The sequence below is a fragment of the Alternaria atra genome (assembly GCF_907166805.1).
Source record: "Alternaria atra isolate CS162 genome assembly, contig: 35, whole genome shotgun sequence".
In the NCBI taxonomy this organism is placed as follows: Eukaryota; Fungi; Ascomycota; class Dothideomycetes; order Pleosporales; family Pleosporaceae; genus Alternaria; species Alternaria atra.
In genome coordinates this window covers 2195530-2221445 of record NW_025091334.1, presented here as the reverse complement: position 1 = coordinate 2221445, position 25916 = coordinate 2195530, and the positions used below count along the sequence as shown (strand labels likewise).

The 25916-nt window shown below is 51.5% G+C and overlaps 9 protein-coding genes across 9 annotated transcripts; 4 read left to right on the top strand and 5 right to left on the bottom strand.

Annotated features, from left to right (window-relative positions):
* Positions 1-1429: 1429 nt before the first annotated feature.
* On the bottom strand, positions 1430-3148 carry ALTATR162_LOCUS11634 (uncharacterized protein; the record flags this gene model as incomplete). The annotated part of the gene is made up of 1 exon (XM_043319276.1): positions 1430-3148. The coding sequence occupies one exon, from the start codon at positions 3146-3148 to the stop codon at positions 1430-1432; it is 1719 nt and encodes a 572-aa protein (XP_043175211.1).
* A 1311-nt stretch (positions 3149-4459) lies between these two features.
* On the bottom strand, positions 4460-5754 carry ALTATR162_LOCUS11633 (uncharacterized protein; the record flags this gene model as incomplete). Its single annotated transcript, XM_043319275.1, has 3 exons — positions 4460-4820; positions 4857-5361; positions 5442-5754. The coding sequence occupies 3 exons, from the start codon at positions 5752-5754 to the stop codon at positions 4460-4462; spliced, it is 1179 nt and encodes a 392-aa protein (XP_043175210.1).
* A 2775-nt stretch (positions 5755-8529) lies between these two features.
* Positions 8530-12288, top strand: ALTATR162_LOCUS11632 (uncharacterized protein; the record flags this gene model as incomplete). Its single annotated transcript, XM_043319274.1, has 4 exons — positions 8530-8588; positions 8636-9533; positions 9588-11001; positions 12086-12288. 4 exons carry the CDS (start codon positions 8530-8532, stop codon positions 12286-12288), a joined length of 2574 nt encoding a protein of 857 aa, XP_043175209.1.
* A 1389-nt stretch (positions 12289-13677) lies between these two features.
* Positions 13678-15651, bottom strand: ALTATR162_LOCUS11631 (uncharacterized protein; the record flags this gene model as incomplete). The annotated part of the gene is made up of 1 exon (XM_043319273.1): positions 13678-15651. One exon carries the CDS (start codon positions 15649-15651, stop codon positions 13678-13680), a length of 1974 nt encoding a protein of 657 aa, XP_043175208.1.
* Positions 15652-16198: 547 nt separating this feature from the next.
* Positions 16199-18720, bottom strand: ALTATR162_LOCUS11630 (uncharacterized protein; the record flags this gene model as incomplete). The annotated part of the gene is made up of 2 exons (XM_043319272.1): positions 16199-16373; positions 16445-18720. 2 exons carry the CDS (start codon positions 18718-18720, stop codon positions 16199-16201), a joined length of 2451 nt encoding a protein of 816 aa, XP_043175207.1.
* Positions 18721-19161: 441 nt separating this feature from the next.
* ALTATR162_LOCUS11629 (uncharacterized protein) lies at positions 19162-19844 on the top strand (the record flags this gene model as incomplete). Its single annotated transcript, XM_043319271.1, has 2 exons — positions 19162-19530; positions 19653-19844. The coding sequence occupies 2 exons, from the start codon at positions 19162-19164 to the stop codon at positions 19842-19844; spliced, it is 561 nt and encodes a 186-aa protein (XP_043175206.1).
* A 327-nt stretch (positions 19845-20171) lies between these two features.
* On the bottom strand, positions 20172-21410 carry ALTATR162_LOCUS11628 (uncharacterized protein; the record flags this gene model as incomplete). The annotated part of the gene is made up of 1 exon (XM_043319270.1): positions 20172-21410. The coding sequence occupies one exon, from the start codon at positions 21408-21410 to the stop codon at positions 20172-20174; it is 1239 nt and encodes a 412-aa protein (XP_043175205.1).
* Positions 21411-22228: 818 nt separating this feature from the next.
* ALTATR162_LOCUS11627 (uncharacterized protein) lies at positions 22229-22780 on the top strand (the record flags this gene model as incomplete). Its single annotated transcript, XM_043319269.1, has 1 exon — positions 22229-22780. One exon carries the CDS (start codon positions 22229-22231, stop codon positions 22778-22780), a length of 552 nt encoding a protein of 183 aa, XP_043175204.1.
* Positions 22781-23174: 394 nt separating this feature from the next.
* Positions 23175-25710, top strand: ALTATR162_LOCUS11626 (uncharacterized protein; the record flags this gene model as incomplete). The annotated part of the gene is made up of 3 exons (XM_043319268.1): positions 23175-23784; positions 23861-24580; positions 24635-25710. 3 exons carry the CDS (start codon positions 23175-23177, stop codon positions 25708-25710), a joined length of 2406 nt encoding a protein of 801 aa, XP_043175203.1.
* Positions 25711-25916: the final 206 nt, after the last annotated feature.

Sequence of the window (25916 nt, the reverse complement as noted above, 5' to 3'; positions counted from 1 at the left end):
GGTGGAGCTAAGAAAGTGACAAGCAAAGCGCGTCAAAGTCGTGTACCTACTAAAGTGGGCCTTGCGCTCGGTGGCGGGGGAAGCTACCATCGAGGCGTTCGCGACGCGACCTGGAATATGAACAGGCTGCGAGGACGACGTGCCCATCTTCTTCCTGAGATCTGTGAACAGAGCATACCCAGGGCTGGATTCGAGCATTGGCGGAGTCGTGACTGTTTCTATACGTCTTGCCATCAACTCCAAAAGTGACATGTCGCGTCGCACAAGGAATGTCTGTAGTCCCTGACTAGTAAAAGTGGAGCCACTATCTCCGGTTCCGGTACCCTGATACCCAGCTGTTCTCCCCACTCACCAATTACATCCCCCATCATGCGGGAGGCTCGCATCTCTTCGCAGTCGACTCATGTCAAACGGTTCTGGTGTTGAAGCTGAATCTTCCAAGGCCGCAAACAAACGTCCTCTCGTCGCGCCATATACGCAGCATCAAATGCACTGAACTCATGAGACGAGGATATTGTCCCAAATGACAAGACATGACTTACCCATACTCTCTAGCCCAGACGCGCAAAATATTCGCGTAGACACCAACATCGCCAGTCTGACGGAACAAATGGTCACACTGGAACACACTCGAAGCCACAGTCTTTCGAGATACAATACCACAAATAAAAGCTCGCATGGTACTGCTCCCCAAGCAAATTAAGCCTTTAACCTGCCAACGAGTGTTACATATCTTTCCATTTCCCACCCAGCAAGCAAGGCGCCGCCATGTCTTTATCAGCAAGTTCTAATTGACAACGCCATGGAGAGAGAAAAGCGCCCTTCACTCCTGAGTCCTGCTGGTCTCTTACCGAGCGACGAGTTCGAAGCCTCTTTCGGAGACGACAAGGTGTACGATGGTGATGATGATAGCCATACAGTAAGTCATGATGTGAGAACATCCGTCGAACATCCGCCTCCTCCAGCAGCGGAGAATCACTCCGCAATTTCTCAAAATACAACAGCGAATGCGACCTCGCACATCTTTTCACCAACGAACGACACCATCGCATACAGGGTTCACATACTCTGACAACCACGACCTCCTTCACATACGACCATAGGACCCTAGGTTCCATTAACTATTACTCGTTACGGTAATCAGTGTTAGTCAACCACCACGCAGCGGTCCGAGTCTGCGTACTTGGAAGACTCGCTCTAGCATGACTACTTTGCCGTCGGGTTCTTTGATATCATTGAGAGAGACAGTAAGCAACAAAGAGGTCTGGAGTGTCAATTATCACTGCACATTTCGTATTCACTAACGTTCAGGTAGAGACTCGAATAGCGATTTTAATATGGGACGGCACTCTCTATGCCACAGAACTTGTTATGCAAGTGCTCGTGGCACGAAAACCTGGCGAAGGATTCCATACCTACCAGTCCGCCTCTAACGTAGCGCCCGACCAAGCTCATCATGGCTGGCATCCCAATCAGCTAGCTCAGCATTAGGTATACGCAACAGCCGATGCGTATTGGCACCATTATCATCCACGTTGACCACCTGTGACCTAATGGCATAGTTGCCCCAACGCGGAAGGACTTTCATCCATACGTAATAATAAGCACCGCAAATGCCGAGCACCGCGATTCCCACGATCATGTAAGTGGCATAGAAAAAGCTAACGGTGCCAGCGTAGATGCCACCCACTGGAGGAATCCACGGCATGACAAGCAGATAGACTTGCGAGGCTAGATATAGGATGATGACAGCCCACCAAGCCCTAAAATCGGATCGAGGAGTACCAGACCGGTCGCGACGCCGGCGGAGGAAAATGAGTCCCGCGCCCAAAGCCACATGGAACATGGCATCTGGATATGACTTTAGCGAGACGACGAACTGGAATGCGTCACCCGCTGGGGGTGCCACGATCATAATGATGGTGAAAACCCATTTTAGGAGATAAGGACCGAGTGGTGTACCGAAAGGCTTTGTTGATACCCAGAACTCCGTCCATGGAAGCACACCTTGGCGGGCAATCTCGCGGATCTGTCGGGACTGGCCGACTAAGACGGCTAGTAGGTTGCCAAAAGAACTGAGCAAGACGCAGAAGTTGAGGGCTGACTCGGCGGCGGATCCGAAAGCGGTACGGAAGAATACAGCTGCGGCTAGCTCGCTCGACTCGATAAATACGTCCTTGGGAACGGCGGCAAAATAGGCGATGTTGCAGAGAAAGTAGAGAGTGAAGACGATTAATAGCGACGCGGTAGCGTTCTTCTTGAGAGTAGGCAGAGGATTTTTGATCTCGTTGGCCATACTGAAGGCATTTTGCCACCCGGAGAAGGCGAAGCTGATATTCACCATGGCTTGTGAGAGGTTGTATCCGCTGGAAGTAGTTCCACTCATGCCGTTGCCGTTTCTGAAGTTGATGCCGGGGTCTGTCACACTGGATACATGACCGCCAAGGATAACAAAACCTGAGATCGAGATGAAGACAAGCAGTAGTATCTTCAAAGCTCCGATTCCGTTGATCGCCCATAAAGAATACCTGTTGTGCGCGACCACGCAAATGACGGCAAACGTGTATGCGGCGATAGCTACACCCTTGAGCTCCCATTGCTCCGGCGCACGTCCAACAATACGCCACAGATAGTTGGATAATACGATAGCGTTGCTGCTGCTGAAAGATAGGAGGACGGACTGAACGGCGAAAGCTACCGGGAAGAAGTGCTTAGGTCTTGGAAAGCTCTGTTCGAGCCACACGACCTCAGAACCGCTTCGGTTGGGGAAGAAGCTGGTGAATTCCAAATATACACCGAGGCCAGCAGCGGCTAGGATAAAACCGACAACCCAGTAGATCAGAGCCAGACCCACGGAGCCTGTTAGACGAAGAATTGTACCTGGTGTGGAGAAGATACCGGTGCCGATCATATGGTTGACGTTGAGGAAGATGACTGTGAGCCAGTTGACGTGATAGCCCAGCGGTGAATGTGTCTCTACGGGCGCCCCTACAGCTTCCTGGTAGCCGGATGCGCCATTTCCAGCCGTCTGATGGACATAGGCGAGTTCTCCATCATGGATAACAGATAGTTCGCTATCCGAGTTGTTGCTGTCGGGAGCCACCTGGCTGGTGGTGGTTTGCGGACCGATCTTGGAGAGAAAGCCCATTTTATCTATCGTCTGGCGATTCGGTTAGCAGAACGATACAGTTCGCGTGATATAAGATAGCCTACAATTCTCGGTCCCGGTGTTATCTCCTGCTGTGTGAATATGAATGGGAGGGACGATACATATATCGCATCGTGGACCGTCTAAAATGGCGTGCTGTAGATTGAACAGGATTCTCATACCATGGCAAGATACCAAGGAGGTCAAATTTTGAGGGTATGTTCCTTCCTCGGCCCTATCATTTTGTCCATGCACAATTCGTGACCAGCCTGAATAATGGCATAATCACCATTACAATGGCGTTTATGGGAGTGGCGAGCAGCATCCCACGCTGTGGGAGGCTTCTCACCTTCCAGAAGTGGACCATGCCCAGAAGCACGTCATGTAAGCGTTCATTGTGAAGTGGCGGACGGTGCAGCCAAGGCTCTTAAACCACCGAAGAATGCAACCCTGCAATGTACACCCTTGCTCTCCGATGATCGCACACTGAACCTCGCTCGAGACTTGCCGAGTCACTTTAGACCAATGGCCTCAGGACGAAGCGTTGTTGAGGTACTTCGCGATATGTCGACGCGCTTGCATCATCGACGCTAACAGGCCATTCTGGCGTGCATGAGCTCCACATAATACCCGCAACGGGAGCGCATGCTCGTATCGCGTGGCTAGCTCTGGCGAGTAGGAGGATCATTTCAGTATCGACATAGGACACTTGTAAAGCCAAGTTTCACCTGATCCCCCAGTTTGGTAGAATGAACCCAAGCGTAATCATGTTACCCCGAGGTTGTGAAACAGATAGAGCGCAACTTTCTCACTCTCACCCTACGAATTGATCTATTCGGGACATCATTTTGAAAAAGCCTATTTTTTTTGTAGCTGTGTTGTGTGTTTCAAGTCATGTACTCTAACTAAAAGGTCCAATCGCACAGGACTGCGAGCATCGTACTCCGATAGCTCATACCAAAGTACTTGTAACGGTTGCTGTGATACCATGCTCGTGAATTACCATAGCATGGTGGCGTCAAAATCTACATTCCAGTCCATAGATCGGCCCAAATCCAGGCCAGATGGCCGTTCGCTCATTTCGTACTTGGAGTGCTTTCGCTGCGAGCATGCGGTTCGAGCGGGAAAGCCTGTAGCTCGGGCGTCACACCTTCATACACACGATCCCATCTTGAGGCGAGCGGAGCCGGAGTCTCCCATGCGTTCTCGGGGTCACGCAGCCACAGTCGTAGAAGATGTCTCCTATAGTCCCCAATTTGGTCAGTCATCTCATCTTGTTTGACTCGGCAGTCTCTTGATATCCTGGAGAACTCACTGCTTGTCGCCCTCATCAGTGAAGCCGTCACGCGCATGGAATATGGCTACATTGTTGATATACTGTATATCACCCTTCTCGAAATTGGTCGATACACTGAAACGCTCGCCTAAGAAATGTAAGGCATCGAGCGCCTCAGCCTGGGCTTCGGTAATTGGTGGCAGATGGCTGCTGCGCGGAAGCTGCCCAAATCCAACATAGTAACGCCTGCCATACTGGAGAAGGATCCTCTCTGGCGTCTTGCGATCTGCGCTGGCCGGCTGGTAGTAAAGTAGAGGCCGCTTCGCAAATTTGTCTTTGTCGTCTACGGTCTTGGTGAAGCTAAACGCGAAGAAGAATGTATCAGCGACTTCCGAACTTTACTGTACTCGTTTTCAACTTTGGGTAACATACAGGTCTGCTTCCCAATCTCCGCTCAATGTATGGATAAGGTCGGGCCTCGTTGCAGCCAGATGATTGTAAACACGCCACGTACTGGCAAGGCGGCTAGCGCCTCCTTCTGCCGCCGTTGAGAGCGCGAAGAGAGAGACGATATCGCCTGAGTCAGTATGGAAGACCTGCTTGTCGGCCGTATAAGCTGGAGTACCGATCTTAATCTGATCCTTGTTCTTGCCATCCCCAAGTCCAGATCTGACATCCTTGATATGTCCTATAACGACATCCGCACGCTTGCCATCTAGATAAGCGTCCTGACGGCCCCGGATGGAGCCAATGTACGAGGATATACCAGTGTAGATAATGACATTTTCCTCGCGTGTATACTTATCAACATCCAGACCACGAAGAACAAAGAAGCCGTGGCCAAAATGTAGCTCGTGGGAGAGACGGCGCAACTCAGCATGCAGATTGGGAAGAGGAAACGTCTCCTGCGTTATGTAGCCAAGGCCGAGCTTGAGGGCTATTTGGTCCAGTCGTCAACCAATTGCAACAATAACTTATCCGCTACACGGAAGGGGATCCACGCGATAGGAGACTCACACTTGAAATGGGTGACTGCATTGTCTATCTCCGCTAGTTGGTCGGCCGAGAAAACGTAAGTCCAATCGTATTTCTGGGCGAGGGACTCCCCTTCCCAAACTAGATCGCCCTTTAGCTCCTTGGGAAATCCCTCGGGGAGGGTTTTCGGGAGGTTCTCAGTCTGAGTGCGACGGGCTACACGAGCTTGGTACTTGTTCCAGTCGGGGTGATAGGAGATATCCGGCTGGCCGGGTGGTGGCTGGGCTGCGGGTGTAGTGCTGGAGACCAGGCCGAGCGGTGGTTGTGTGGCAGTGGCAGTGGCTGCGGTAGCCATAGTTGCTTTCGGATGATATTAACTAATGAAAATATCGATCCAGAGAACAGGCCTTGACGGACACGAGCTAGGCCACGAGAGTCTGAGTTAGTGCGCTTCTGTTGCGTGAAGTACTCGTTTCGAGAGACAGGTTCAGCCTATCTGACAGGCAGCGGCTGTGTCTCTGCATTATATTAGGCTTTCTGTTTTGTTGAAACATGCGAAATCGGATGACAGTCGGATGTGTTTGTTAACCGCGGCTTGGTATGAAGCACATCATCAACCCTGGTGGTGATGTGATTTCTTCGACCCACAGGAAGCCACAGCAGATCTCAATTGTAGCAGTACCCACGCACGTCACTATCGAATATGCTGGCAGCTTGCGCGGCGACTATCTGCTAGACGAGCTCGGCGAGGCTGTATGTGGAAAGTAGGCCAGGTCAGGAGTATGTTTTGGAGGGGCGTTCGCGCGCCTCGAAGAGCGCGCGGCCCGATGCCAGTCGTGGGATGACTTGTTGGTCAATGGTGCTGGAGAGCTGGGTGAAGAGGAAGACGGAGAAGAAGATGTTTGTTATACCTTGGACGTCGAGGCGGACGTTGAGGAAAGAAAGTCCGTTTAGCAATGTCAAGATCAATATAATGATCAGCAACTGTCTCCGTCTGTGTTTTTATCGGGACCAGATACTTACTACTGATACACAGAGGCCCATCTTGGAATTTACGTAGAGTAGATCACGCCAGCAGTCCTGGAGAACCCACGTGGTGAAGATGCAGAACGGGCGGAGGATTCAGGATGTATACTAGGTGTGTGAACCGCGCCTTTCTTCAACAGACTCTAAAGACAGCGTCTGGTGGGCCAAAGAGATTAACATTTGCGACACCCGCTGCCTCTCCGAGCTCTGAACCCAAATATCGCTCCAGCGCTTGTGTTCTATAGACTCATCCGAGCTATTCATCGGGCCCTCGCAGCTCGTGGTGTCCCAAGCCCACTAGGCGGGGTTCTGCTGCGGTCCGCACCGCCTGGCACCGTTGCGCTCGAAATAGCTGATCAGAGTGGTACAAGCGGGTCAAATGTCGCCAAAGTACGACATGCGTCCCGTCTTGTCAAGCAGCAGCAGGCGGTCGAAGATTTTAAAGAGGTAGAGGTTAGGACGCGAATTACTGAAGTTACTTGACATGGGAATTGGTATAGTTAGGGGTTCAGGGTGGAGTTGGACATTCTCGTCATTTGCATTCTGTATTCTACACACGATACGTCTTTATAGTCTTTGCGCGCAAAAGGCTAGTGCACCTTGTTGTTAGAGATTTGGCGTGGCATCTCGGTGTTATGGATGGTAGGGTTGGTAAAACTGTAGCTAGTCATCAACATCTTCTAATCGTCGCAACCAGTGTTGCAGTGGAGCGTCGTCCTTCATAGAAATGTATGCTTGATGCGAATCTAAGCATGTTGTTTCAAAGAGCATGCATCGCTACTCAATTCTCAAGTAAGTTCTTGCCGTTTGGGGCGGATAGCTAGGCGACCCTCAAATGCGCCATCCGCCCCTTCCACCAAACAACCCCTGCATTATCAACGAAGGATCCATTCATCGTCCTGACATCTCTTCCTCAACCGACGGGCAAGCCCATCGCGTCAATGAAAAAAAGTAGCCTGTCAGATTGCCGTCAACGTCCTGCCTCCCAGCGCGACACGAAGTCGCAAACCAGTCAGCTGAAGATCATCGCCACGCGCGCCGAAGCACCCGTATAAAGCCTCACTCCGGGACATCGAGGCTGATAGTCATCAACCAGGATGGAGATTCTGTGGCTACTTAGAGTAACTCAGAAGAGGATGCATACTATTAGAAATGATTCTATGAAGTATGATCGACATGATGAGCAGAAAGGAGGACGAGGGACGATGGGTTTATATAGGGAAACGAGAGGGTGTGCACGGAGCAGAAATGCACGGATGGTTGAGTGAGTGGAAGTTTTTTTCTTCTTGGAGAGATTGTGAGGCTCCACCGCGTTGCCGATACTCACCGGGGTGGCCTATTGAGGTGGCTGGGGATGGACTCTTTTTTGTGACTGCTCGGTTTGAGATCATAGCTTTTCGCTGTACGCGGACATGATAGGTTGCATTAGCATGATATCCGCTTTATTTGCTTGTGGCCTATGGCAGCCTGCGAGTACACTGCTAGTGGGAGATTGCATCGGCTGTTGGACAACTTCACAATCCACCATATGCCTGATAGTCGCCGGCGACGTTCGAATACGCTTACTTGAGAGGGTGCTTTTAACTCTTTGAGAGGTCTCGAACACTGGTTGTTGAGTTGGTGTTGCGGAAGCTGTACCAGACTGGGAGAGCAACGACCGAACCAAAATTTGGACGCTGGATCTGCCACTAACCCATCTAAGCCTCCGAAGACGTTACCAGAGAGGAAATGTATTTACTATCCGAGGTAACATGTTATGCGGGGTAATGCTGTGCGGGGTAACATGCTAGTCTAATAGCGTTGGGATCAATGTTCAAACGTTCCGATTGGGCTGTCAACAATCAGCAAAACTCTTGCACTTGAAATACCGAAGCTACATCCGGCCGGTCACATCTGTACCGAGCGTTGCAGTTCTATCGACTGTTCTCTCTCCACATCCCGTACCTCACCCGTACTTGGGTGTACCCGAACATGTAGTAGTCGTTGTCGCAGTATTATAATGCGTCGTAGATACAGATGACAGCCGATTATAATTGTAGTTGTGTGGTCAGATCGTAGGCTAAAGGATCGTGAAAACAAGCTCAAGGGTACCTAGATAGCAGTGATGAACCTCCTTCAGCGTCTCGCATATATTACTATCCTTATCAACCCATTGACAACTGCGTAAGCTACCAAGATACCAATAAAAGATGCTGGACTCACGATGATAGCTTCGTGAATTATGGCTCGATCGCACCCCAATTATTCCTACAACAATCCACGCCCTCATCATCTGGCTTGAGGCCATGGGCAAATACGAGCCTGATTCTATCGCCATCCAACCCGCTCGCTACCCTCGACTACGGGACTGAAGTAGCCGGTTTCCCATTCTTCCACGTCTCAGCCATTTCTGGAACGGTACAGATCGAAGTGAAGTATAGCGAAGAATACCGTGGAGTTGAAGAGCCATTTTCAGACGGACCTTGGACATTCTCGAACGGGTTGTCAAATACTTTTCGAGTAGAAACTTTCAATGTCACGAACACGGGATACATGGAGAGCTTCTTCGTCCAAGGGGGCCAGCGATGGCAGACCGCACGGCTGATCACGAACGGCTCTGTCACCATCGATCATCTAGGATTTCGGGCAACAAGCTCAAACTTAGACGCTGACAAGCTACCAGGCCACTTGAAGACATCCGATGAACTCTACAACCGAGTCCTCGACCTCGGAGGTCGTGTCGCTCAAGTAGCATGCGTGGATGCTGGTAATGCACCATCGACGTGGGAAATCACAAAAGACGGAGCACTTATCCGAGGTCAAGCCAGTGCACAATCCTCCCTGGGGGTTGATGCAGCCAACTACACACTCGATTTCGACCTGAAGATTGCGCGCGGCGGCGCTGGCTGGAGGGTAGCAAGTGCAATGAAGCCGATCGGGCCATACTTTGTGCTTTTATCCGAATATCCTGAGCAAAACACCTTTGCAAACACAAACCGGACTCTCCTGCCTCCAAATACTTTAGCTTTCACTACTGGATGGGGACTAGTAAACCAAAGTTCGCTACGTGGACCAGAAAACCAGTACTTTACAATCAACACAACCATCAAGGAAAATACGTGGTATCGTGTGAGCACATAAATTGAGGAGAATGGCTATCGTGTGGGCCTGAACGGAACCGAGATCGCCTTCGTACCTTTACCTCCACCTGCACCTGCAACCCCAGCGAGCTTTGACTCTGCCTCTCGATACCAAGGCACATGGGGCTTCGGAGGTGTGCAGGACCATATCACGTATTACAAAGACGTGATCGTCACTGCTAAAAACGGCACTATTGTATACTCCAATTCCCTAGCGAGCGAAGGCTCCTTGGCGGAGTATCAAGTCGCGCCTCTTGACCACTCAGTCTGCCTTGATGGTGCCAAGCGGGATCGCCTCGTCTGGACAGGAGACTTTTATCACACTGTGCGTCTTGTTGCACTTTCGTCTGCTCGATTTGATTACCTCCTGGGCACCATCAAATATACCCTAAGCTACCAGCTCGACAAAGGCCCGTACGCTGGCTTTACCCCGATCTCTGCCAACCTTGGATCCCAACCCCAATACAAAGAAGCAAATATTAAAATATACAATGCCCTGGTAGACTACCAGGACCTGTTTCTGGCAGGAATCGGCGAATATTTTCTCTATACTGGAGACAGCGACGGGTTGCAACCTTACTGGGGTCAGATCAAGAAACTTGCCACTGCGAGATTGGCATTCATCGATCCCACCTCTGGTCTCATTGGAGGCTCCCCGGAAGTACCATCCCCTTTCAGCTTCCTCGGACCAGCCAACGGGAGTGCAACAACTGGTCTTTTCGTTTATATGCTTGACAAAATTGCGCCAGTTGCACTAGCGGCGGGAGACCAAGAGGCTTCCACACTTTACTCACAAACAGCAACCAAGTTGCGTGAAGCCCTCAATCGTGAGCTATGGAACGACCAGCTCGGAACATACTCGCTCTCAACCACCAATCCAGGCAACTTTTCTCTAACTGGTATCGCCTGGGCAATCCTATCTGGTGCGGCCAACGACACGCAAGCAGCATCCTCCATTGCCAAGCTTGAAGAGCTCCGCTTCGCAGTAGGTTATAAGACCATCTCGAGTGACATGGAAACGGACGACTACCAGCTTGCTCCCAACCCATCAGGCTTTCTACTAGAAGCTCTCTTCAAGTCGAGTCGCGATTCCAGAGTGAACAGCACATCTGCCATCACGCATCTACTCGACAACCTATGGGGTAGTATGGTAAAGGAGAACGAGTACAACTCTGGCGCGAGCTGGGAATATGTGAAACCTGATGGTTCACCTGGTCTCGGTCTTTTCACAAGTTTAGCGCATCCATGGGGTGCAGCTCCAACCTACGTACTGCCGGAATACCTTCTTGGTGTAGTGCCAACCTCTGCTGGTTACAAAACGGTCCTTATCACTCCTATGATAGGCTTCTTGGACCAATTTGAGGTCAGCGGAAGGGTCCCAACGCCCAACGGGCCGATCAACGTAGCGTGGACGTTGAATGGCACGAGCGTTGCTATCACGGTTGTTATACCAACTGGTACGGCAGCTACATTGCAATTACCAGCTGGCGCAACTGTGATAGGTAAAGATTTGCATGATGGACGACTTGAGCTTCCTTGTGGATCGACGGAACTGATAGTGGATACGAAGTTTTGACTGGGATGGGTTTGACTCGGAAACAAGGATAAAGATAATAAAGGGTGCAACGGTATTTGAGCTTAATTGCTAAAGATGCAGTCTTTTTCCATGGGACTGAGTATTTTGAAGTGTATTTGTGAGTTCTGGAGATATGCAATTTTCCTAGAAGCTATGCTACACTATATTTATTTGCCCCCACCTGGGACGAAACAGTCGACTTCGGCGTACCCACTACAAAGATCAAATAGTTCACGTATATCTCCACTTCTGGATGCTTACAGACTTGACACCTTCAAGTTCATCCCTGCGGACTGGTGCAGCAGAACAAGTAGTAACAGGGCAGATCCTGATGAACGTGTTCGACGACGGGGCTGAGATGAACCCGTTGAGTGTCCTCCACAAGGTACAGGTGGAAGCCTGGTAGGAGAAAGCAGAGCAATCGTTATGCGCATCACACTGCTGACGGCACACATCGACGTTTGCAATACCAGGAAGGGTAGCGATAGCTTGAGAACCGGAAGCTCCTGTATCCCCGCAGCGGACGAAGTAGTTGTCCTGGCATTGTGACGCGTAGGCTGGGCAGCCGTTGGCGAGGCCTGCGGTAAACTTTTGGCAATCAGGGTATTTGACACAGGATACTGTGGGTGCCGGAGGTACGCAGACAGTAGATGTGCTTGTCGTGCTTGTAGAGGTTGGTGTTGGTGTTGTGGACGTTGTGGGCGGCGCAGTAGTCGCGGGAGAGCTGTTGTCTCCACAATTAGGGTTGTAAAAAACTAAACCGGTGTTTGGGCTAGGAATAACGTTCGTGCTTGTGATTGGTAGCCGGGCTGCATAGCACGCGCCAGAGTAAACAATGAAACTCCCACATGCGCTGTCAGCAAGACAGCTTGCTTGGCAGGCATCCACCGTCGTGAAAGGCGTCGCACGGTAGATTTGGAGGTCGACGACATCGTATCCTTCAACGGCACAAAACTTGGCCTCAGTTGGAGATGGGGCGGCGGTTGACGAGGAGGTTGAAGTGACGGGAATTTCGGATGACCCGCTCGAGGAGATCGAGGTGGAAGATGATGTTGAGGAGTCACTGGACGATGACTCGCTCGTAGAAGGGCTGGTGGTCACTGAGTCGATCTCAGTGGAAATTGAGGTCGAGATAGACGAGAAGGCGCTGCTAGTGCTGGAGCTATAACTGCTCACGGTCGAGGAGCTGGCAGTAGTAGAACTTTGCTTAAAGTTTGACGAAACAGCATCGCATTTGCCAAATCCAGGCTGGCAACCTGTTCCGCAGTATGCGCTCGAGCTACCACAGTACGAGTACTGAGAGCAACAATCGCCATACTTTCCACCGGAGCAGGTCATTCCCGCAGGCAATGCGCCATACAGGTTTCCGCAGCGAGCGTTCGTGGTAACCTTGACCTTTGCGGGGGCAGAAGATGGTGCCGTCAACGCAGCTGTTTGGATGGAGGTGCTGGTGCGGCTTGAAGTCGTAGAGATCCGCGCGGGTGTGACAGAGTTGCAGGTACCGAATGATGACTGGCAACCGGTTCCGCAATAATCCTTAGTTTTTCCACTGCAAGAGAATCAGTCAATCGTTCAGGTGTTGTAAGATTCGATATAGATGCCTACCAGTAGCCGTATTGAGAGCAGCAGTCACCCCACTGTGAGCCTTTGCAGGTCATGTCACTGGGTAAGGCATTATAGGCGTGTCCGCATCGTGCATTTGTTGATACTTTCCCAGCCGCGAGCGTTACTGCCGCTGCGAGAGGAAGTAGGGATGTCCAGCGCATTGTGATTGTATTAAGTATTAATTATTAAGGAATGTGCTGTGTCTGCAGAGGAAAGAGCGAGAGAATGACAGTTGGTGGGATGCTCTTAGAGAAAGAAAGAGTGACGAAGTTCAGAAGAGACCTGGAAGACCTACAATTATATATCCTACCTACCCGCAAGATGGCGTTATTCCCCTGCAAAGTCGAGAACCAAGGTAGCTTGTCTGCGCATCTACATATTTCACGATACCCTCAGGCAGGCCCAGATGAAAGCCACAGGGTCTATCGAATCCGCTTCCAGGGGGGACAAGTGACTCGGGAGGCGTGGATATGAAGCCATGCGGAAAGGCGTGAAGCTATCTAAGAGAAAAGGGATGAGCAAATCGTGCTAGTAGTGAGCGCGGAACAATAGCGCGTTCAGTAGCGCGTCGAGTGATTGGACCAACCTCAAGAAAGCACGTGTCGACGCAAGCCACAAGCGCGCGAGGCTGATCGCGACTTACCAAATTCGAGTTTCCTCGGCCACCCCGCGATATGGGGACCCTCAAGTGCTCAAGGACTGATGTGCACAGTCTTATCTCCTACAGAGTCTGGGCTATATTTCTGTCAAACTCGCTTATGTCCCTTTTGCTGGTACACGACTTTCACGATTCTTATCAAATGATTATGGACACAAAATCAAGGAAGAGTCATTTCGTGTCCTTAGACGACTGACTACTGTGTGTTCATAGAGATTAGACGTGTCCTTCGTTACCATTCCGTATGAACCAGAAGGCTCCAGAAAAATCCAAAGATCAATCCATCATTCGGTCTTACCACCGAACAATCTCACACTTGACACTCTTGTACAGCCTCGGATGGTCCCCATCCAACAGATTATCAGCATAGGCGTCGCCTTTCCTGGAATCGAGAATCGACGGGTACTTATCCGATCCGCTCTCGCATCCGAAGTCACGGTACCACTTACAAAACACACCTTCATATTGAATCAAAGAGGCCGGGCCCTGGTCTGCAGGAGCAAAGTTGGCGCATTGCCAGATGGCGTTTATGCTGTTGTTGGTGCAGAAGGCGAAGTTCTTCTTGTGGCAGACGGTTGTGGCGCCCGAGGACGTGTCCCAGTGGTAGAAGGGATTGCCGCCCGTCGAGACGTCGGTGTCGCGCTTCTCGTTGGTGATGTCGTTGGAAGGTGCGTCGATAGTGTTTACGTCGGCAGCAGCACCAGTACCTCCACACCACACACCAGCCAGTTTTCCAACACCCCATCCACTGAACTGAGCATCCTGTGTCGGATTCGACATATACCGGAAGTATTCGTCGCCGTCCATGCAGCCAGGCTTGGTGTAGTATTTGCAGAACGAGCCCTTGGCTTGCGTGATGACTTTGCTTTGGTAGGCAAACGCCGGTGGGAAGGCTACACATTGGTTGAGAGTATGCAGGGCTGTGCAGCCGGCAGGGTCGAGGCTATTCACATTGCAGATGTACAAGTCGCCGACTTTGAGGAATGGGGTGCTCGAAGCGGAGATGGAGTGGCCAACAGTTACTTTGATATCCTTGGCGTTTACGTAGGGTAAGGGTTTGCCGCGCGCTTGTAGGCTCGCAGTAGACATAGACTCTAACATGGTACAAGTCGCCGCATTGATCTGTTGCGCCGAGTTGAACCCGAGTTCCAAATCCTTTTCATCCGGGTTGAGAGTATGCAAGATGGGATCTCCAGCGCACTCGGTCTTGGCGTAGTAAGAGCACTCCGAGCGTCCGGATTGCTCGAGGAAGCGAGTTGAGTCGGGGTACATGGGGGCGGGGAAGACGACACAAGGTTCAAGTGCGTTTATCACCTTGCGAAGCTTTGTATGCCCGGTGTCTTCGCCGATGCGAAGCTGACCCCATCCGAGAGTACGAGGCTTGGGATCGCGCGGGTCTTCGTTAGCCACAGGAAGGTCGCGCTTGTCGAAAGATTTCTTGCACATTGCGTATTCAATCTGTGCGCCCAAGACCGATTCAATTGGGATTGTCAGCCGAACAGGCCGAGAATCGAGGGCAAGTAGCACATCGTTATCTTGGCAGTCACGTCGTCGGTAGTACTTGCAGACGTAGCCTTGCGGTAGCTCGATCCAGGTGACTTGCTTAGTGACTTCATTGGGAAGCGTGTAGCACTGGCCGAGAGCGCGGTCCTCGATAGATGCGACCTTGATGCCTGCGTACATGTGAGTGGCGTATCCGCCGTCCAAGTCCCCAGCGGTGTGAAGGACAACGTTGGACGATGCATCCTCCTCTCGTGCATGGTTCAAACCGGAATCGTGTTGCATCGCCATTTTACCAGGAGTGAGCTCAATAAAAGAAGCTTCGAGCTCGCCAGTATCCCTACGCTGCCACGCTTTCTCGCACTTCACATATGTGATACGCTTACCCCTCGGTGTAGGAACCTGCTTAGGTGACCCCGTTGTAGTGAAGATGCACTCGCTGTTGCACCAGTCACTGTCGTCGTAGAAACGACAGATCGTGTCGCCTTGTTGATGGGCCGTGCTGACAACTTCATGCTGCACTTCACCAGTGAGCTTCAGGCAGACGCCAAACCAATTCTTGGGGACGGCATTGGCAGTGGTGTGGTTGCCACAGATGGTTATGAGCCACTTTTCGGGTTCCGCGGTAGTGCATCCGGGCGAGCGAGTGGCGAGTTGGGTGGACTCAACGGTGACGACAGGCTGGACGGCAACGAACTGGCGGGTAGGTGCAGCGATGGCAAGGCCGGCGAGGCCAAGCATGCCGGCGATGATATGAGGAACTCGCATGATGACTGCTGCGATTATTGTCAGGAACCTTGCGTTCCGCTGCGGACGATCAAGTCACTCACCTTTGTCCGATCCGTCACTTGAGACAGACTGAGGCAGTCGCGGACTGATTTGATGATAGTAGCAGTAAGAGAGCTTCCGAGTACTTGTAGTAGCGGCTTCTGCAGCTAAGTTGAGAAGAGAAGGTGGGTGGTAGAGATGAAGAGGTGGAGGAGAGAAGGTGTGAGGTTAGGATAAGATGGTTGACATAGGCCTGAGAGGGCGGTGGAACGGCGCTCATCCACCACGTGAGCGACAAACGGAGCGACAAACAGAGCTTCGAACAGTGCGAGAGGTAAAAGAGAACAGGAGCCTAGACAAGAGACGAAGAATGAGTGAATGAAGGCTTGTCGGGGTATTGATATTCGCATTCGAGCACGACGCATGGTCCGATGTCTTGCAACAGGAATGCGGCGTTGGACCATGATCTCCTAGTAGTTCCCATAACCTTGGAATGCTGGTATACCAGTTCATGTATCGCTGCCGTGTCCCTCCATACTACCCTCCTCTACGGGTCAAGGTTGCGATCGATATTGTACTGGCGATACCCGAACCCATCCATGGTAACCCAATGACCCAGGGCCTCCATCTCAGCCCATACATCCGGATACTTTTGCTTAATCCAAGCTTCTACGCGTGTCTGCCTTTCGATATTGGCGGTGCAATTGAACCAACTGCCTAAACTGTTTCTTCGTTAGCATATCCCGCCACCAGAGCCTCAGTGATAAGAATCGAAATGAGGTGGAAAACTCACATGTGTAAATCAGGCGTAAACCCATACTCCTCCTCCACACCCTCCACTAGACTCAACGCCTCATCATGATTGTGATTCCGCGCAATCGCACACATATACGCCGTCCAAATCTTCTTATCAATCTCCACATCCTGATCCCTCAACCTCTTCCAAATACCCCTCGCATGTTCAGACCCAAAGTGCATGCCCTCGGTACTCCTAAACGCAATTGCCAAGCTATTATAAGTCGGTCCCTCTTTCGACTCGCAAATCTCTCTCCAGAACTGAAGCGCTTTGCGGTTTTCTCCAGTCGAGGCGTATGCGAGCATCAAAGAGTTGCGTAGTTTGGTGTCCATTTCGACATTCAGGTCGAGTTTGAGTTGGTTGTGCGCGAGTTCTAGGGACTCGGCGTCGGCGCAGCGAGCGAAGCCGGTGAAAGCTGCTACGTAGACGTCTCTTGTCGCAGTGTGGGTTGGGCTGACGTGGTTGCGCATATGGAAGAAGACGTGACAAGCCATATCAGAACGGTTCCTTGCGAAGAACTCGTTCATGATGGGTATTCGGACTTCTCGGGGTGTTTCGATAAAGACGTTGCGCAGGATTTGGTAGCCATCCCAAGCATCCGCTGTACTAGTCTCGCCGTCATGTATGAAGACACAAAGCGCCTCCTGGATAGTCGTCCGCTGTTCTGGAGAGTACTGATGTGCATGTACCTGCAAGAGATCCATAGCGTCGTGGATCTCTCCCCTCCGAAGATGCAGGAGAGTGAGCGCTGCGACAGTTTCCGGGGCGAAGCTAGCCTTGCGCTCGTGCAGGTCGTCGACCATAGCCATTAGCTCATCGAAGTGATGTTGCTTCGATACGCAGAGTGCGCGTATCAACTGATTGATCACTGCGACGCTGCGCTCGTCACCGGAGAAGCTACCTTGCAGGTTGAAGTAGGCAGCTCTAGCCCCGTCGAGGTCTCCTACGGAGATGCGATATTGCATCTGCATCATATAGGTTGTTTCGTCGGGATGGATTCCACGCTTTTCTCCCAGCACAATATAGCGCTCCGCCGAGTATGGATCTTGCTTTGACATGCAGTGCTCCACCAGGGCGTTGATGGTCACAGTGTCTGGACGTATCACGGGCACTTTTGGATCCTTGCGCCGTGCTTCGTCGTTTCGACGTACTAGGACGTCCATCATCCGAGCGATTTCGTCAGGGCCCTTGCCGATGGCTACAGACCAGAGGAAAATTGCATCCCATGATTCTTTCGATGGCATCTCATCCTTGAGCATGGTCGCTATCGTCTGCTGACCATAGGCAAGATCGCCTTCTGCGGCGCAAGCCTTGAGCAGCGCAGAGCTGGCGCTGCCTAGAGGTTGCGTAGCTTCTTTGCCAAATTTGGTGACAATAGGCTGGGAGTACCAGAATTTGGCCTTGTCTAGGTCTCTCCGCTCAGCGTAAAAAGATACCAATTTGTTTTGCAAGGGTTTGGTCAAGGGAACCGAGGCTTCTTTAAATGAATCCACCGTTTTCTCTATCTCACCAAGGTCATTCTCGCGGATGAGCCCTCCAAGTATGGTATGCCAGGCAGCGAGTGTGACTGTACGTAGCCGGGCACTTGCAGTTGCGTCGTATTTGAAGCTATGCAGTGCCATGTCTCTGGCTTGCGTCGCCGAACCGAACAAGGAGAGCACTTGGATCTCTTTCCACTTGATATACATGCCGAACGGGATACCAATATCCTTCGCCTTTTTCTCGTCCCATTGCCCGGGTTGCTGTTCCTCAGATTTTGCCATCTCATCGACGACAAGCCGACCGAACATGATGTGTGCATTCCCCAGGACTTCAGGTCGCTTCGACGTGTCCAACAGTTTCTCTATGATATTTTCAAGGTCCTGCATGTTCATCCATGGCTTTCCGTCTTCCCTCGGGTTCTCCAGTAGATATTTAAGGGCTTGATGTGCGCTCGCCACATGCCAGTCTTCGAAAGTTCCTTTTCTTTGCGCGAAGAAGTCTTTAATCGCATCTGCGACTTCGGTCGGTTTCGGTGGCCTAACGGCGTTTGTCTGCGCGTATGACACCTCGGCCATCTTACTCAGTCCGGGTGGCGCCTCTGCAGGCTTGAGCTTCCGTCGCTGCTTGAACAAGTCTCCGAAGAATGTGCGCCGTTGCGTCTGTGGAAGTGATCGGGCGCCATGCTGGGTGATTACGCGAGGTCGGACGGCTCGATAGCGACACCCTCGGTATAGTAGAGGTTCGTTGGCGATGATGTTGCGGAAAACGACGCGGGTCAAGTGGGAAGGCATGGCGGCGAAGTTCGCTAATTGCTGGACAAAAAGTGTAGTGACGTAGGTTCAGTATGGGATTGGCGCACTGTGGGAAAGGGTATCTATGCGTGCAAGGTGTCCATGAGGCGAAGGAAGGCGCGCACACAGTATGTACAAAGAAGAGACGAGATGAAAGCAGCAGAGCGCGGGGGGGCGACATTAAAAGTGAGGGGAGCATTGCGGGAGCTCTTCTCTACCGTGAAATCATATCGCGCTAAGAAAGTCAACCTCCGACCACCGAGGCCGCATCTCCAAAGTTCAACACCACGACGACAGCGACCATATCGCCCGCCAACATGTCAATATTACGATTACCGTTCAGGCCTTCGCTGCCAATAGGCAGGACCTGCATGCGCTACTTCTCTTCAGGCTCTCAGAAGCAAGGTGCGCCCCAATTCCCTGTCCTACACAATCCTCACCATGCTCGAACCCTCTAATCCACCCACAGAAGACGTCCTCGACATCCTCAAGACCAGCACCGCCGCCCGTCACCCCTCTGCCACCCGCACCACTTCCGCCAACACCGCCGCAACTCGCCCAAAAGAGTCCGCCACAACACGCTTCGCCCGCGGCGCTGGTCTTGACAGCACAACGCCCTCGCGCGAGCTCGCAGAATCCGAACGCCTGGCACAGTACCAACGCCAGATATACCGGAAATGGCAGCCAGGTGATGTGTACGCGCCGCATGATTTGAGCGGCACAGAGCAGAAGAAGTGGAAGTATGGACGCAAGAAGCCGCAGCAGGATGCTTTTGATGTGTTGGGAATTAACCCTGTATTGGAGTACAAGGTATGTCGTCCACGCTCCCCACCCATCTAAAAGTGGGGGGAACTGCAGGTTGAGGGATGTGAACGTTTGGGATTGAACGCGGGTTCTTCGAGAGGAAGGCAGGCTGACGATTGACACAACAGAACTTTACAATGATGTCCGAATACATGACCGAGATGGGGAGGATAAAGCATTCCAAAGACACGGGGTTACGGCCTAAGAACCAGAGAAAGATTGCTAAGGCGATACGGAGGGCAGTGGGTCTGGGCCTTATGCCTAGTGTGCATAGACATCCGTTGGTGCTGAAGAAGAGTTCGCCGAGCAGGTTCTTATAAGAGCGAGATTGGTGTATGATACAGGCAGAATTTGATGTGTATATTTGGTATCAGGGGTTGTGTCACTTGTTGGAGGGCTGGTACCACGTGCATGATGAAGTGCAGCGTTGATCTGAACTTTGATAAGAGACGGTATACACCTTATAATACCCTCCTCAAGTACTGCTCATCAGCAAACCACTATCGCCACGAATACGAGGACGAGACTATGGAAAATTATAGCTTCTCACATGGATCCACGAACAAGCGACGGAGCACCCATATGCTTCATTACCAATGATGAATTTCCAAAGCGAGGCAAGAGAATAATTCTTCGCACCCATTAATCTAGTGACCCGTTTGGTTTTTCCCCTGCTTCTCAATCCACATCTTAATCATCTTCTGCTGCGCATGTACAATCTCCATAGCATGATCATCATCATAAAGATCGTACCAGCCCGGACTCTCATGCGGCGGGTCCCCAGCCCATACCATACCAAACTCATTCACAACCTGCGTCTCAGGCCGCCATATACCGCCGTAAGCCCAAGGTGAGGTACCAATGTACGCCCCACCGTTACGGAACTCATCCATAACGGCGCCGATAATCGTCGTAAAATACGCGTCCTTGTGCGTCGTACTCGCGCCACTCAAATACGGATATTCCTCATCTTCATTCTCCCAATTATCCCTCGCCATGCCAAACTCCTCGAGGAAAACCGGTTTTCCAATATCCATTGCCCACCTCGAGCTATTCTTCATGAAATCCCGCGCGAAATCCTGGGCAGCGACTAGATTTGCGTCGGTGGCGTTGTACATGTCGTATACGCCCCAGTTCTGTACCCAACAGTGCGTCGTGGCGTAGTCGACGGTGGAGAAGTTGTTCACGCGCTTGAAGTAGTATTCTCCTTGCTTGGCTTCCAATCCTACGCTGATGAGCTGTTTGGGCGCGAGGCTGCGGATGTAGCTGGAGATACGGTCGACCCAGGGGAAGAGCAGGTCGTTGGGATTCGGCTCGAGGAAGATGTTGTAGGGGCCTGTGTAGCCTAGTTCGTCGCTCGGTTGGGGTTCGTTGGCGAGTTGCCAGGTCATGATGGTAGGGTCTTCGGTGTAGAGGCGTCCTGTGATGGTGTTGCGTCGGTTCATGACGGTTTTGATGTGATCTTTGTACCATGTCTCTGCTTGCGTGTTGTTGTAGATTAGGTTGGCAAAGCGGGTGAAGTTGCTGTATGGAGCAGCGTTCACACCTTCTTCGGTATAGTTTCCCCATCCCGTGCCGGGAGCTGAGCGCTGGGGTGGTGCAGTCAAGTTCCAGGACTCTGGATAGGGGATCGCGGTGTTGTTGTTGGCCCAGGATACGTATTGGGCGAAGCCGCCGCTCCATTGCCATTCGTTGTTCAAGGTCATGGTCGCACGCATGCCGCGTTTCGACATCTCGGCAAGGCAAATGTCGAGGCCTGTGAAGACGTCTTCATTGTACTGGCCGGGTGCTTGCATGAGTGGCGGATTCATTCTGAAGGGTTGTGGTGTTGGAGCGCCTTCTGAGGCAGCCATGATACGGAGGTGGTTGATGCCCTTAGCTGCCATTTGGTCGAGTTCTGTAACCAGGCGCGAGTAGTTGCCGCCTGCAGATGGACCTGCGGCAAGATTCATACAAGCCCAGTAATTAATACCTTCAGTACGTTTAGCGTGCAGTCTCCAAAGAAGAGAAGGGTGTCATTACCAGTCAAATAGTACAATCCGTCTCCGTTATACAGTCTCAATCCATCAACATAGACAAAGTCGTTGTCTGGAATCGCACTTTCATTGTGGCCATTGCTTCCTCTGGGTAACACAGAGCCCGCAGCCAGTGAGGCGAACAACACTTGAAGAGCCGCTTTCATCTCGACGATCCAAAGAATAGAATTGTGGCTTGAAAACAAGCATGCACCGAAGGATTACATCGAAGCTTATATGGCCATCCGCATAACCCGAAGCCGCGGTCCGACTATGCTGCTACCCGTACCGTTGACATCATGTGCGGAGGAAGAACGCCCCGACGATGCAACCTTCTCCATCGGAGTGGAGATCATCGCTATCTGCTTGAACGAGGTATGGCAGTTTTTCCGGAGATTTTATAGGGAATAACGTCGACTGGTAGTGGTAATGCATGGAGAAAGGGTAGGGATACTGCTTTCGGTGCGTGGATCTCCGTTGTAGTCTCGGAGTGTGGATCTCCGTTATGGCTTTGGGATAGTGTGTGAAGAAACGTGGATGCGCTTAGGTTAGAGGCAGTTGCCAAACTCCGAGTGCCGACACAAACATGTCAAGTCAAAGTCCGTGCGCATATAGCTACCCAAGGCGAGCTTCTCCATCAGAGTCGTCGTAACGTTCCAGCTCAACAACCACATCGCGAACCCGCCAATATGGACATGGACGAAGAGGAAAACGCCGATATCGCAGCAGCCATGGGCTTTGCATCGTTTGGCGGCACCAAGAAACGGAAATTCGACCACACCAACTCACCAAAAGCCAGGCCTGATGTGAACGATGCAAGCGGTGCCAACTCGACCAAGCTGGGTGTCAGGACGAAGAAGGTGGCAAGCGCAGAAGATATTGATGCTGAAGACCTTTCCTCCGGCTTCGTGCACCAAGAAGCGCAAGCTCAGAGTAATGCGCCGAGTAGATCGAAGACGAACCAGATAGCAGATTCAGGTCTTGCCAGTTTCCTAGCTCGTGGTCAAGATCTGCCTGAACACGCGCCCACTACCGAGAGTGCTTCCAGGCTGGCAGCTCCTGTCGATCAGCCTGTTGCGGAGATGATATCGTTCGGCGGTCCATCGATTTCTAGAGCCGGGTTGAATGCGCTGCGCAACGGCGTTAGAACGGATAATGGTGATACAGCCTATTTTCTACCCAGCTTCGTTGAGGATCCTTGGGCGAAGCTGAGAAAAGGTGGAAGCGTTACCCAAGCATAGTCAAGCCCGCTATTGCTGTGGTCGCATGGTAGGCGACAGTTCTCCAGCACGTTTGTACTCTGCCTTCGGAGGAAGCAACAATGCTCCAAAAATCAACGCACTTCGTTGAATCAAACGACAATACTACATATTCATACTGTTACAGATCGGCATTCAGAAAGAGACATACACATCTCTTCCGACCAATTGTTATGCTGAATACGAGTGCGTGGAGCGAATGTGACCTTGGGTCGGAGTTTTCCAGCCAACTTAGTGTGTCAGTAAGGCGTAGTTGACATGCGCGCTTTCCCTTCTTAAGTTAGCATGAACGTGACCTAGCGTGTCCCTGGGGAACCAACCTTCCTACCCCGCAAACTTTCCCTTTATGCTCTGCGAAGTTTGAGAACTCATCAACATGAATAGTGCAGCTGATCCAGATTTCTTTTTCGCCTTCCAGGACAACCAGTTCGGCTCAGACCAGACCCTAGACGATGGCAGTTTCGCCGGCTTGTCCGAAGCACTGGCAGCTGCGAACGCTGTACCCTCTCAGTACGATGAAAATTGGATGAAGGATTCCTCGCTCTTTGACCTATCGAACAATTCTACCGCCTCTTCGTCGCCCTTTACCCCAAGCGCCTCAATATCCAGACCTAAACTCGGTAGTCGCTTCTCTAGAGAAGTCATCCGTACACTCAAAGACTGGCTTTCTGTTCATCAAAAACACCCTTACCCTAATGAAAGTGAGATGCTGGCTCTACAGGACCGGACAGGGTTGAACAAAGCCCAGCTTACGAACTGGTTCGCAAATGCCCGTCGACGTGGCAAAGTGCAGAGCGTCCGCCCAAGTTCGCCGCAAGTAAAGAACTCGCCTACTTCTCCTATCGACATTATACCAAGACCCGGGACCCCAGCGATCAAGATGGCCTCGAACCATAAAGACCCTATGCAGCGTTGGGTAGAATCGCCCCCAGAACATGAACCCGCAGCTGTTGGCGACATCGCTCGGGCAATGGCTTCCACTTCGCGTAAGTTATCCTGTCACCTCGTCGACTATTGCGGATCATCTGATTTGGTGAGAGTTAATTTAATGACTGTGCTCAGATGAAGATGCTGGAGACTTCGCATACCATCAACCATGGCAATCGCCGTATGCCATGTCCTCAACAAGCAGTGCAAGAACTTCCCAATCGAGTGAATTCTCAGGCCATTGTTCATCAGGATCACAAACATCGCTAAAAGTGCGCCGCGCACCACGCAAGAAAAGGGCCTCCCGACGCCGGCGCCTTGAGACGGAAATTACCGCGCCCATTAGCATGCCATATCAATGCACCTTCTGTACAGAAGTTTTCAAAACCAAATACGATTGGCAGCGTCACGAAAAGTCGCTTCATTTACCACTTGAGCGATGGATTTGCGCACTCCAGGGCCCCCGCACTACGAAGGAGTCCCTAGGAAAGCAATGCTGTGTCTTCTGCGGCGAGGTTCAGCCAGATGACGCGCATATTGAAGCGCATCACTACTCGGCATGTCAAGAAAGAAGTTTACAGGAACGCACATTTCATCGTAAAGACCATCTCGTCCAGCATCTCCGCTTGGTGCATGGCGTGGAGTTTTCGGATTGGTCGATGGCCCGCTGGATGCTGCCTATACCTAACGTCAGGTCAAGATGCGGGTTTTGTGGTACCACCATGAGTACATGGTCGGAAAGGACCGATCATATCGCCGATCATTTCAAATCCGGCGTCACCATGGCCAGCTGGCGAGGCGACTGGGGTTTTGATGCGTCTGTAACACCATTGGTCGAGACTGCTATCCCTCCGGGTACGATACTTTCAGCTTCTCATTGGAGGTTATTCCATACTAACATCGCGTCAGATCTCATCGATTGGGAAAGAGGAACTCTCATCCCCATGAAGGGCAGCGATCCATCGTGGGGTACCCCACCAAACGCGTACGAATTGCTCAAAGTCGAGACCGAGTTCTTCATCCAGCGCTACTTCGACAAGCACGGTCATCTACCAGACAACGACACCATGCAGCTAGAAGCTTGTCGCATCATATTCGCGGCGGAGACTACTTCCGTCATACCAGATCGTCTCCATGAGGTTTCATGGCTACGAGACCTGATGATGTCGTCTCCTGAGTTGACCGAACACGCAAGGTTCCAGCCCGTGAGATCTTCCCGTGAGAGTAGGCACTTCCCGCTACGGATAAATGGCAAGGATCATCTATTCGAACACTGCCCCTTGGAGGCGCAGCTCCGTGGTTTCGTTACTCAACGTACAGCGGCCGGCGAAAGTCTTGACGATGCACAACTATATAACGAAGCATGCCAGATCATCCGGCGCATGGAACAAGAGTCTAGCACTCCATCAGATGTATTCGCTAATTGGATCGTCAAAGGGATCTACTCCGGCACAAATTGGATCTCACCGTTCAAGCAGCGCGCTGCTATATACGACACCATCTCCACCAATCTCCCAACCGACAGCGGCTCAGGCCACTTGCTAGACCTTTCTTGGCCAAACTCGCCTTATGAGGAAGCGTCGATCTCAGCTCTCGGAACAGCGAGTCCATCCAAACACACCAGCGACTTTTTCGCTTCGCTTCCTACTTTCTCGGAAGAGCCCCCCATCATGCCTGAATCTACTACGCAGGTGGACATGTATGGTCGATTGCGATCCTTGCTACCAGACGATACCAACTTTTACCGGATCTTCGGTAGCGACATGAGAAGATGGGCAGCATCGACACTTTCTCCAAAGAACCCGAATTGCCATGTTCCATCTGACGAAGAGATACAGCATCAAGCAAGATGGATCATGTATGACGGAGATGACCCTTGGAATCAAACGCCTGCGGATTTTCCTAATTGGTTGGAGAGATTTAAGAGAGAGGTTGGTATTGTAGAGCATACTGAGGCGGTGGATCCGAGTGAATTGGTGATGTAATCTCAGTATTTGAATGCTGGATTTGGATTTGGACCATTTCATGGGAAGAATTTCGCCTTTGCATTGCTGTATGCGCTCACGCAAAGCAACTAGATCGCTTTCAGGCGACTCAATGGCTACCGAGGACCATCGGCTATTTATATCCCCTTACAATGAGCACAGAAAGAATTCCGCTTTCGGACTCCAATACACTGGTCAGCCTTTGG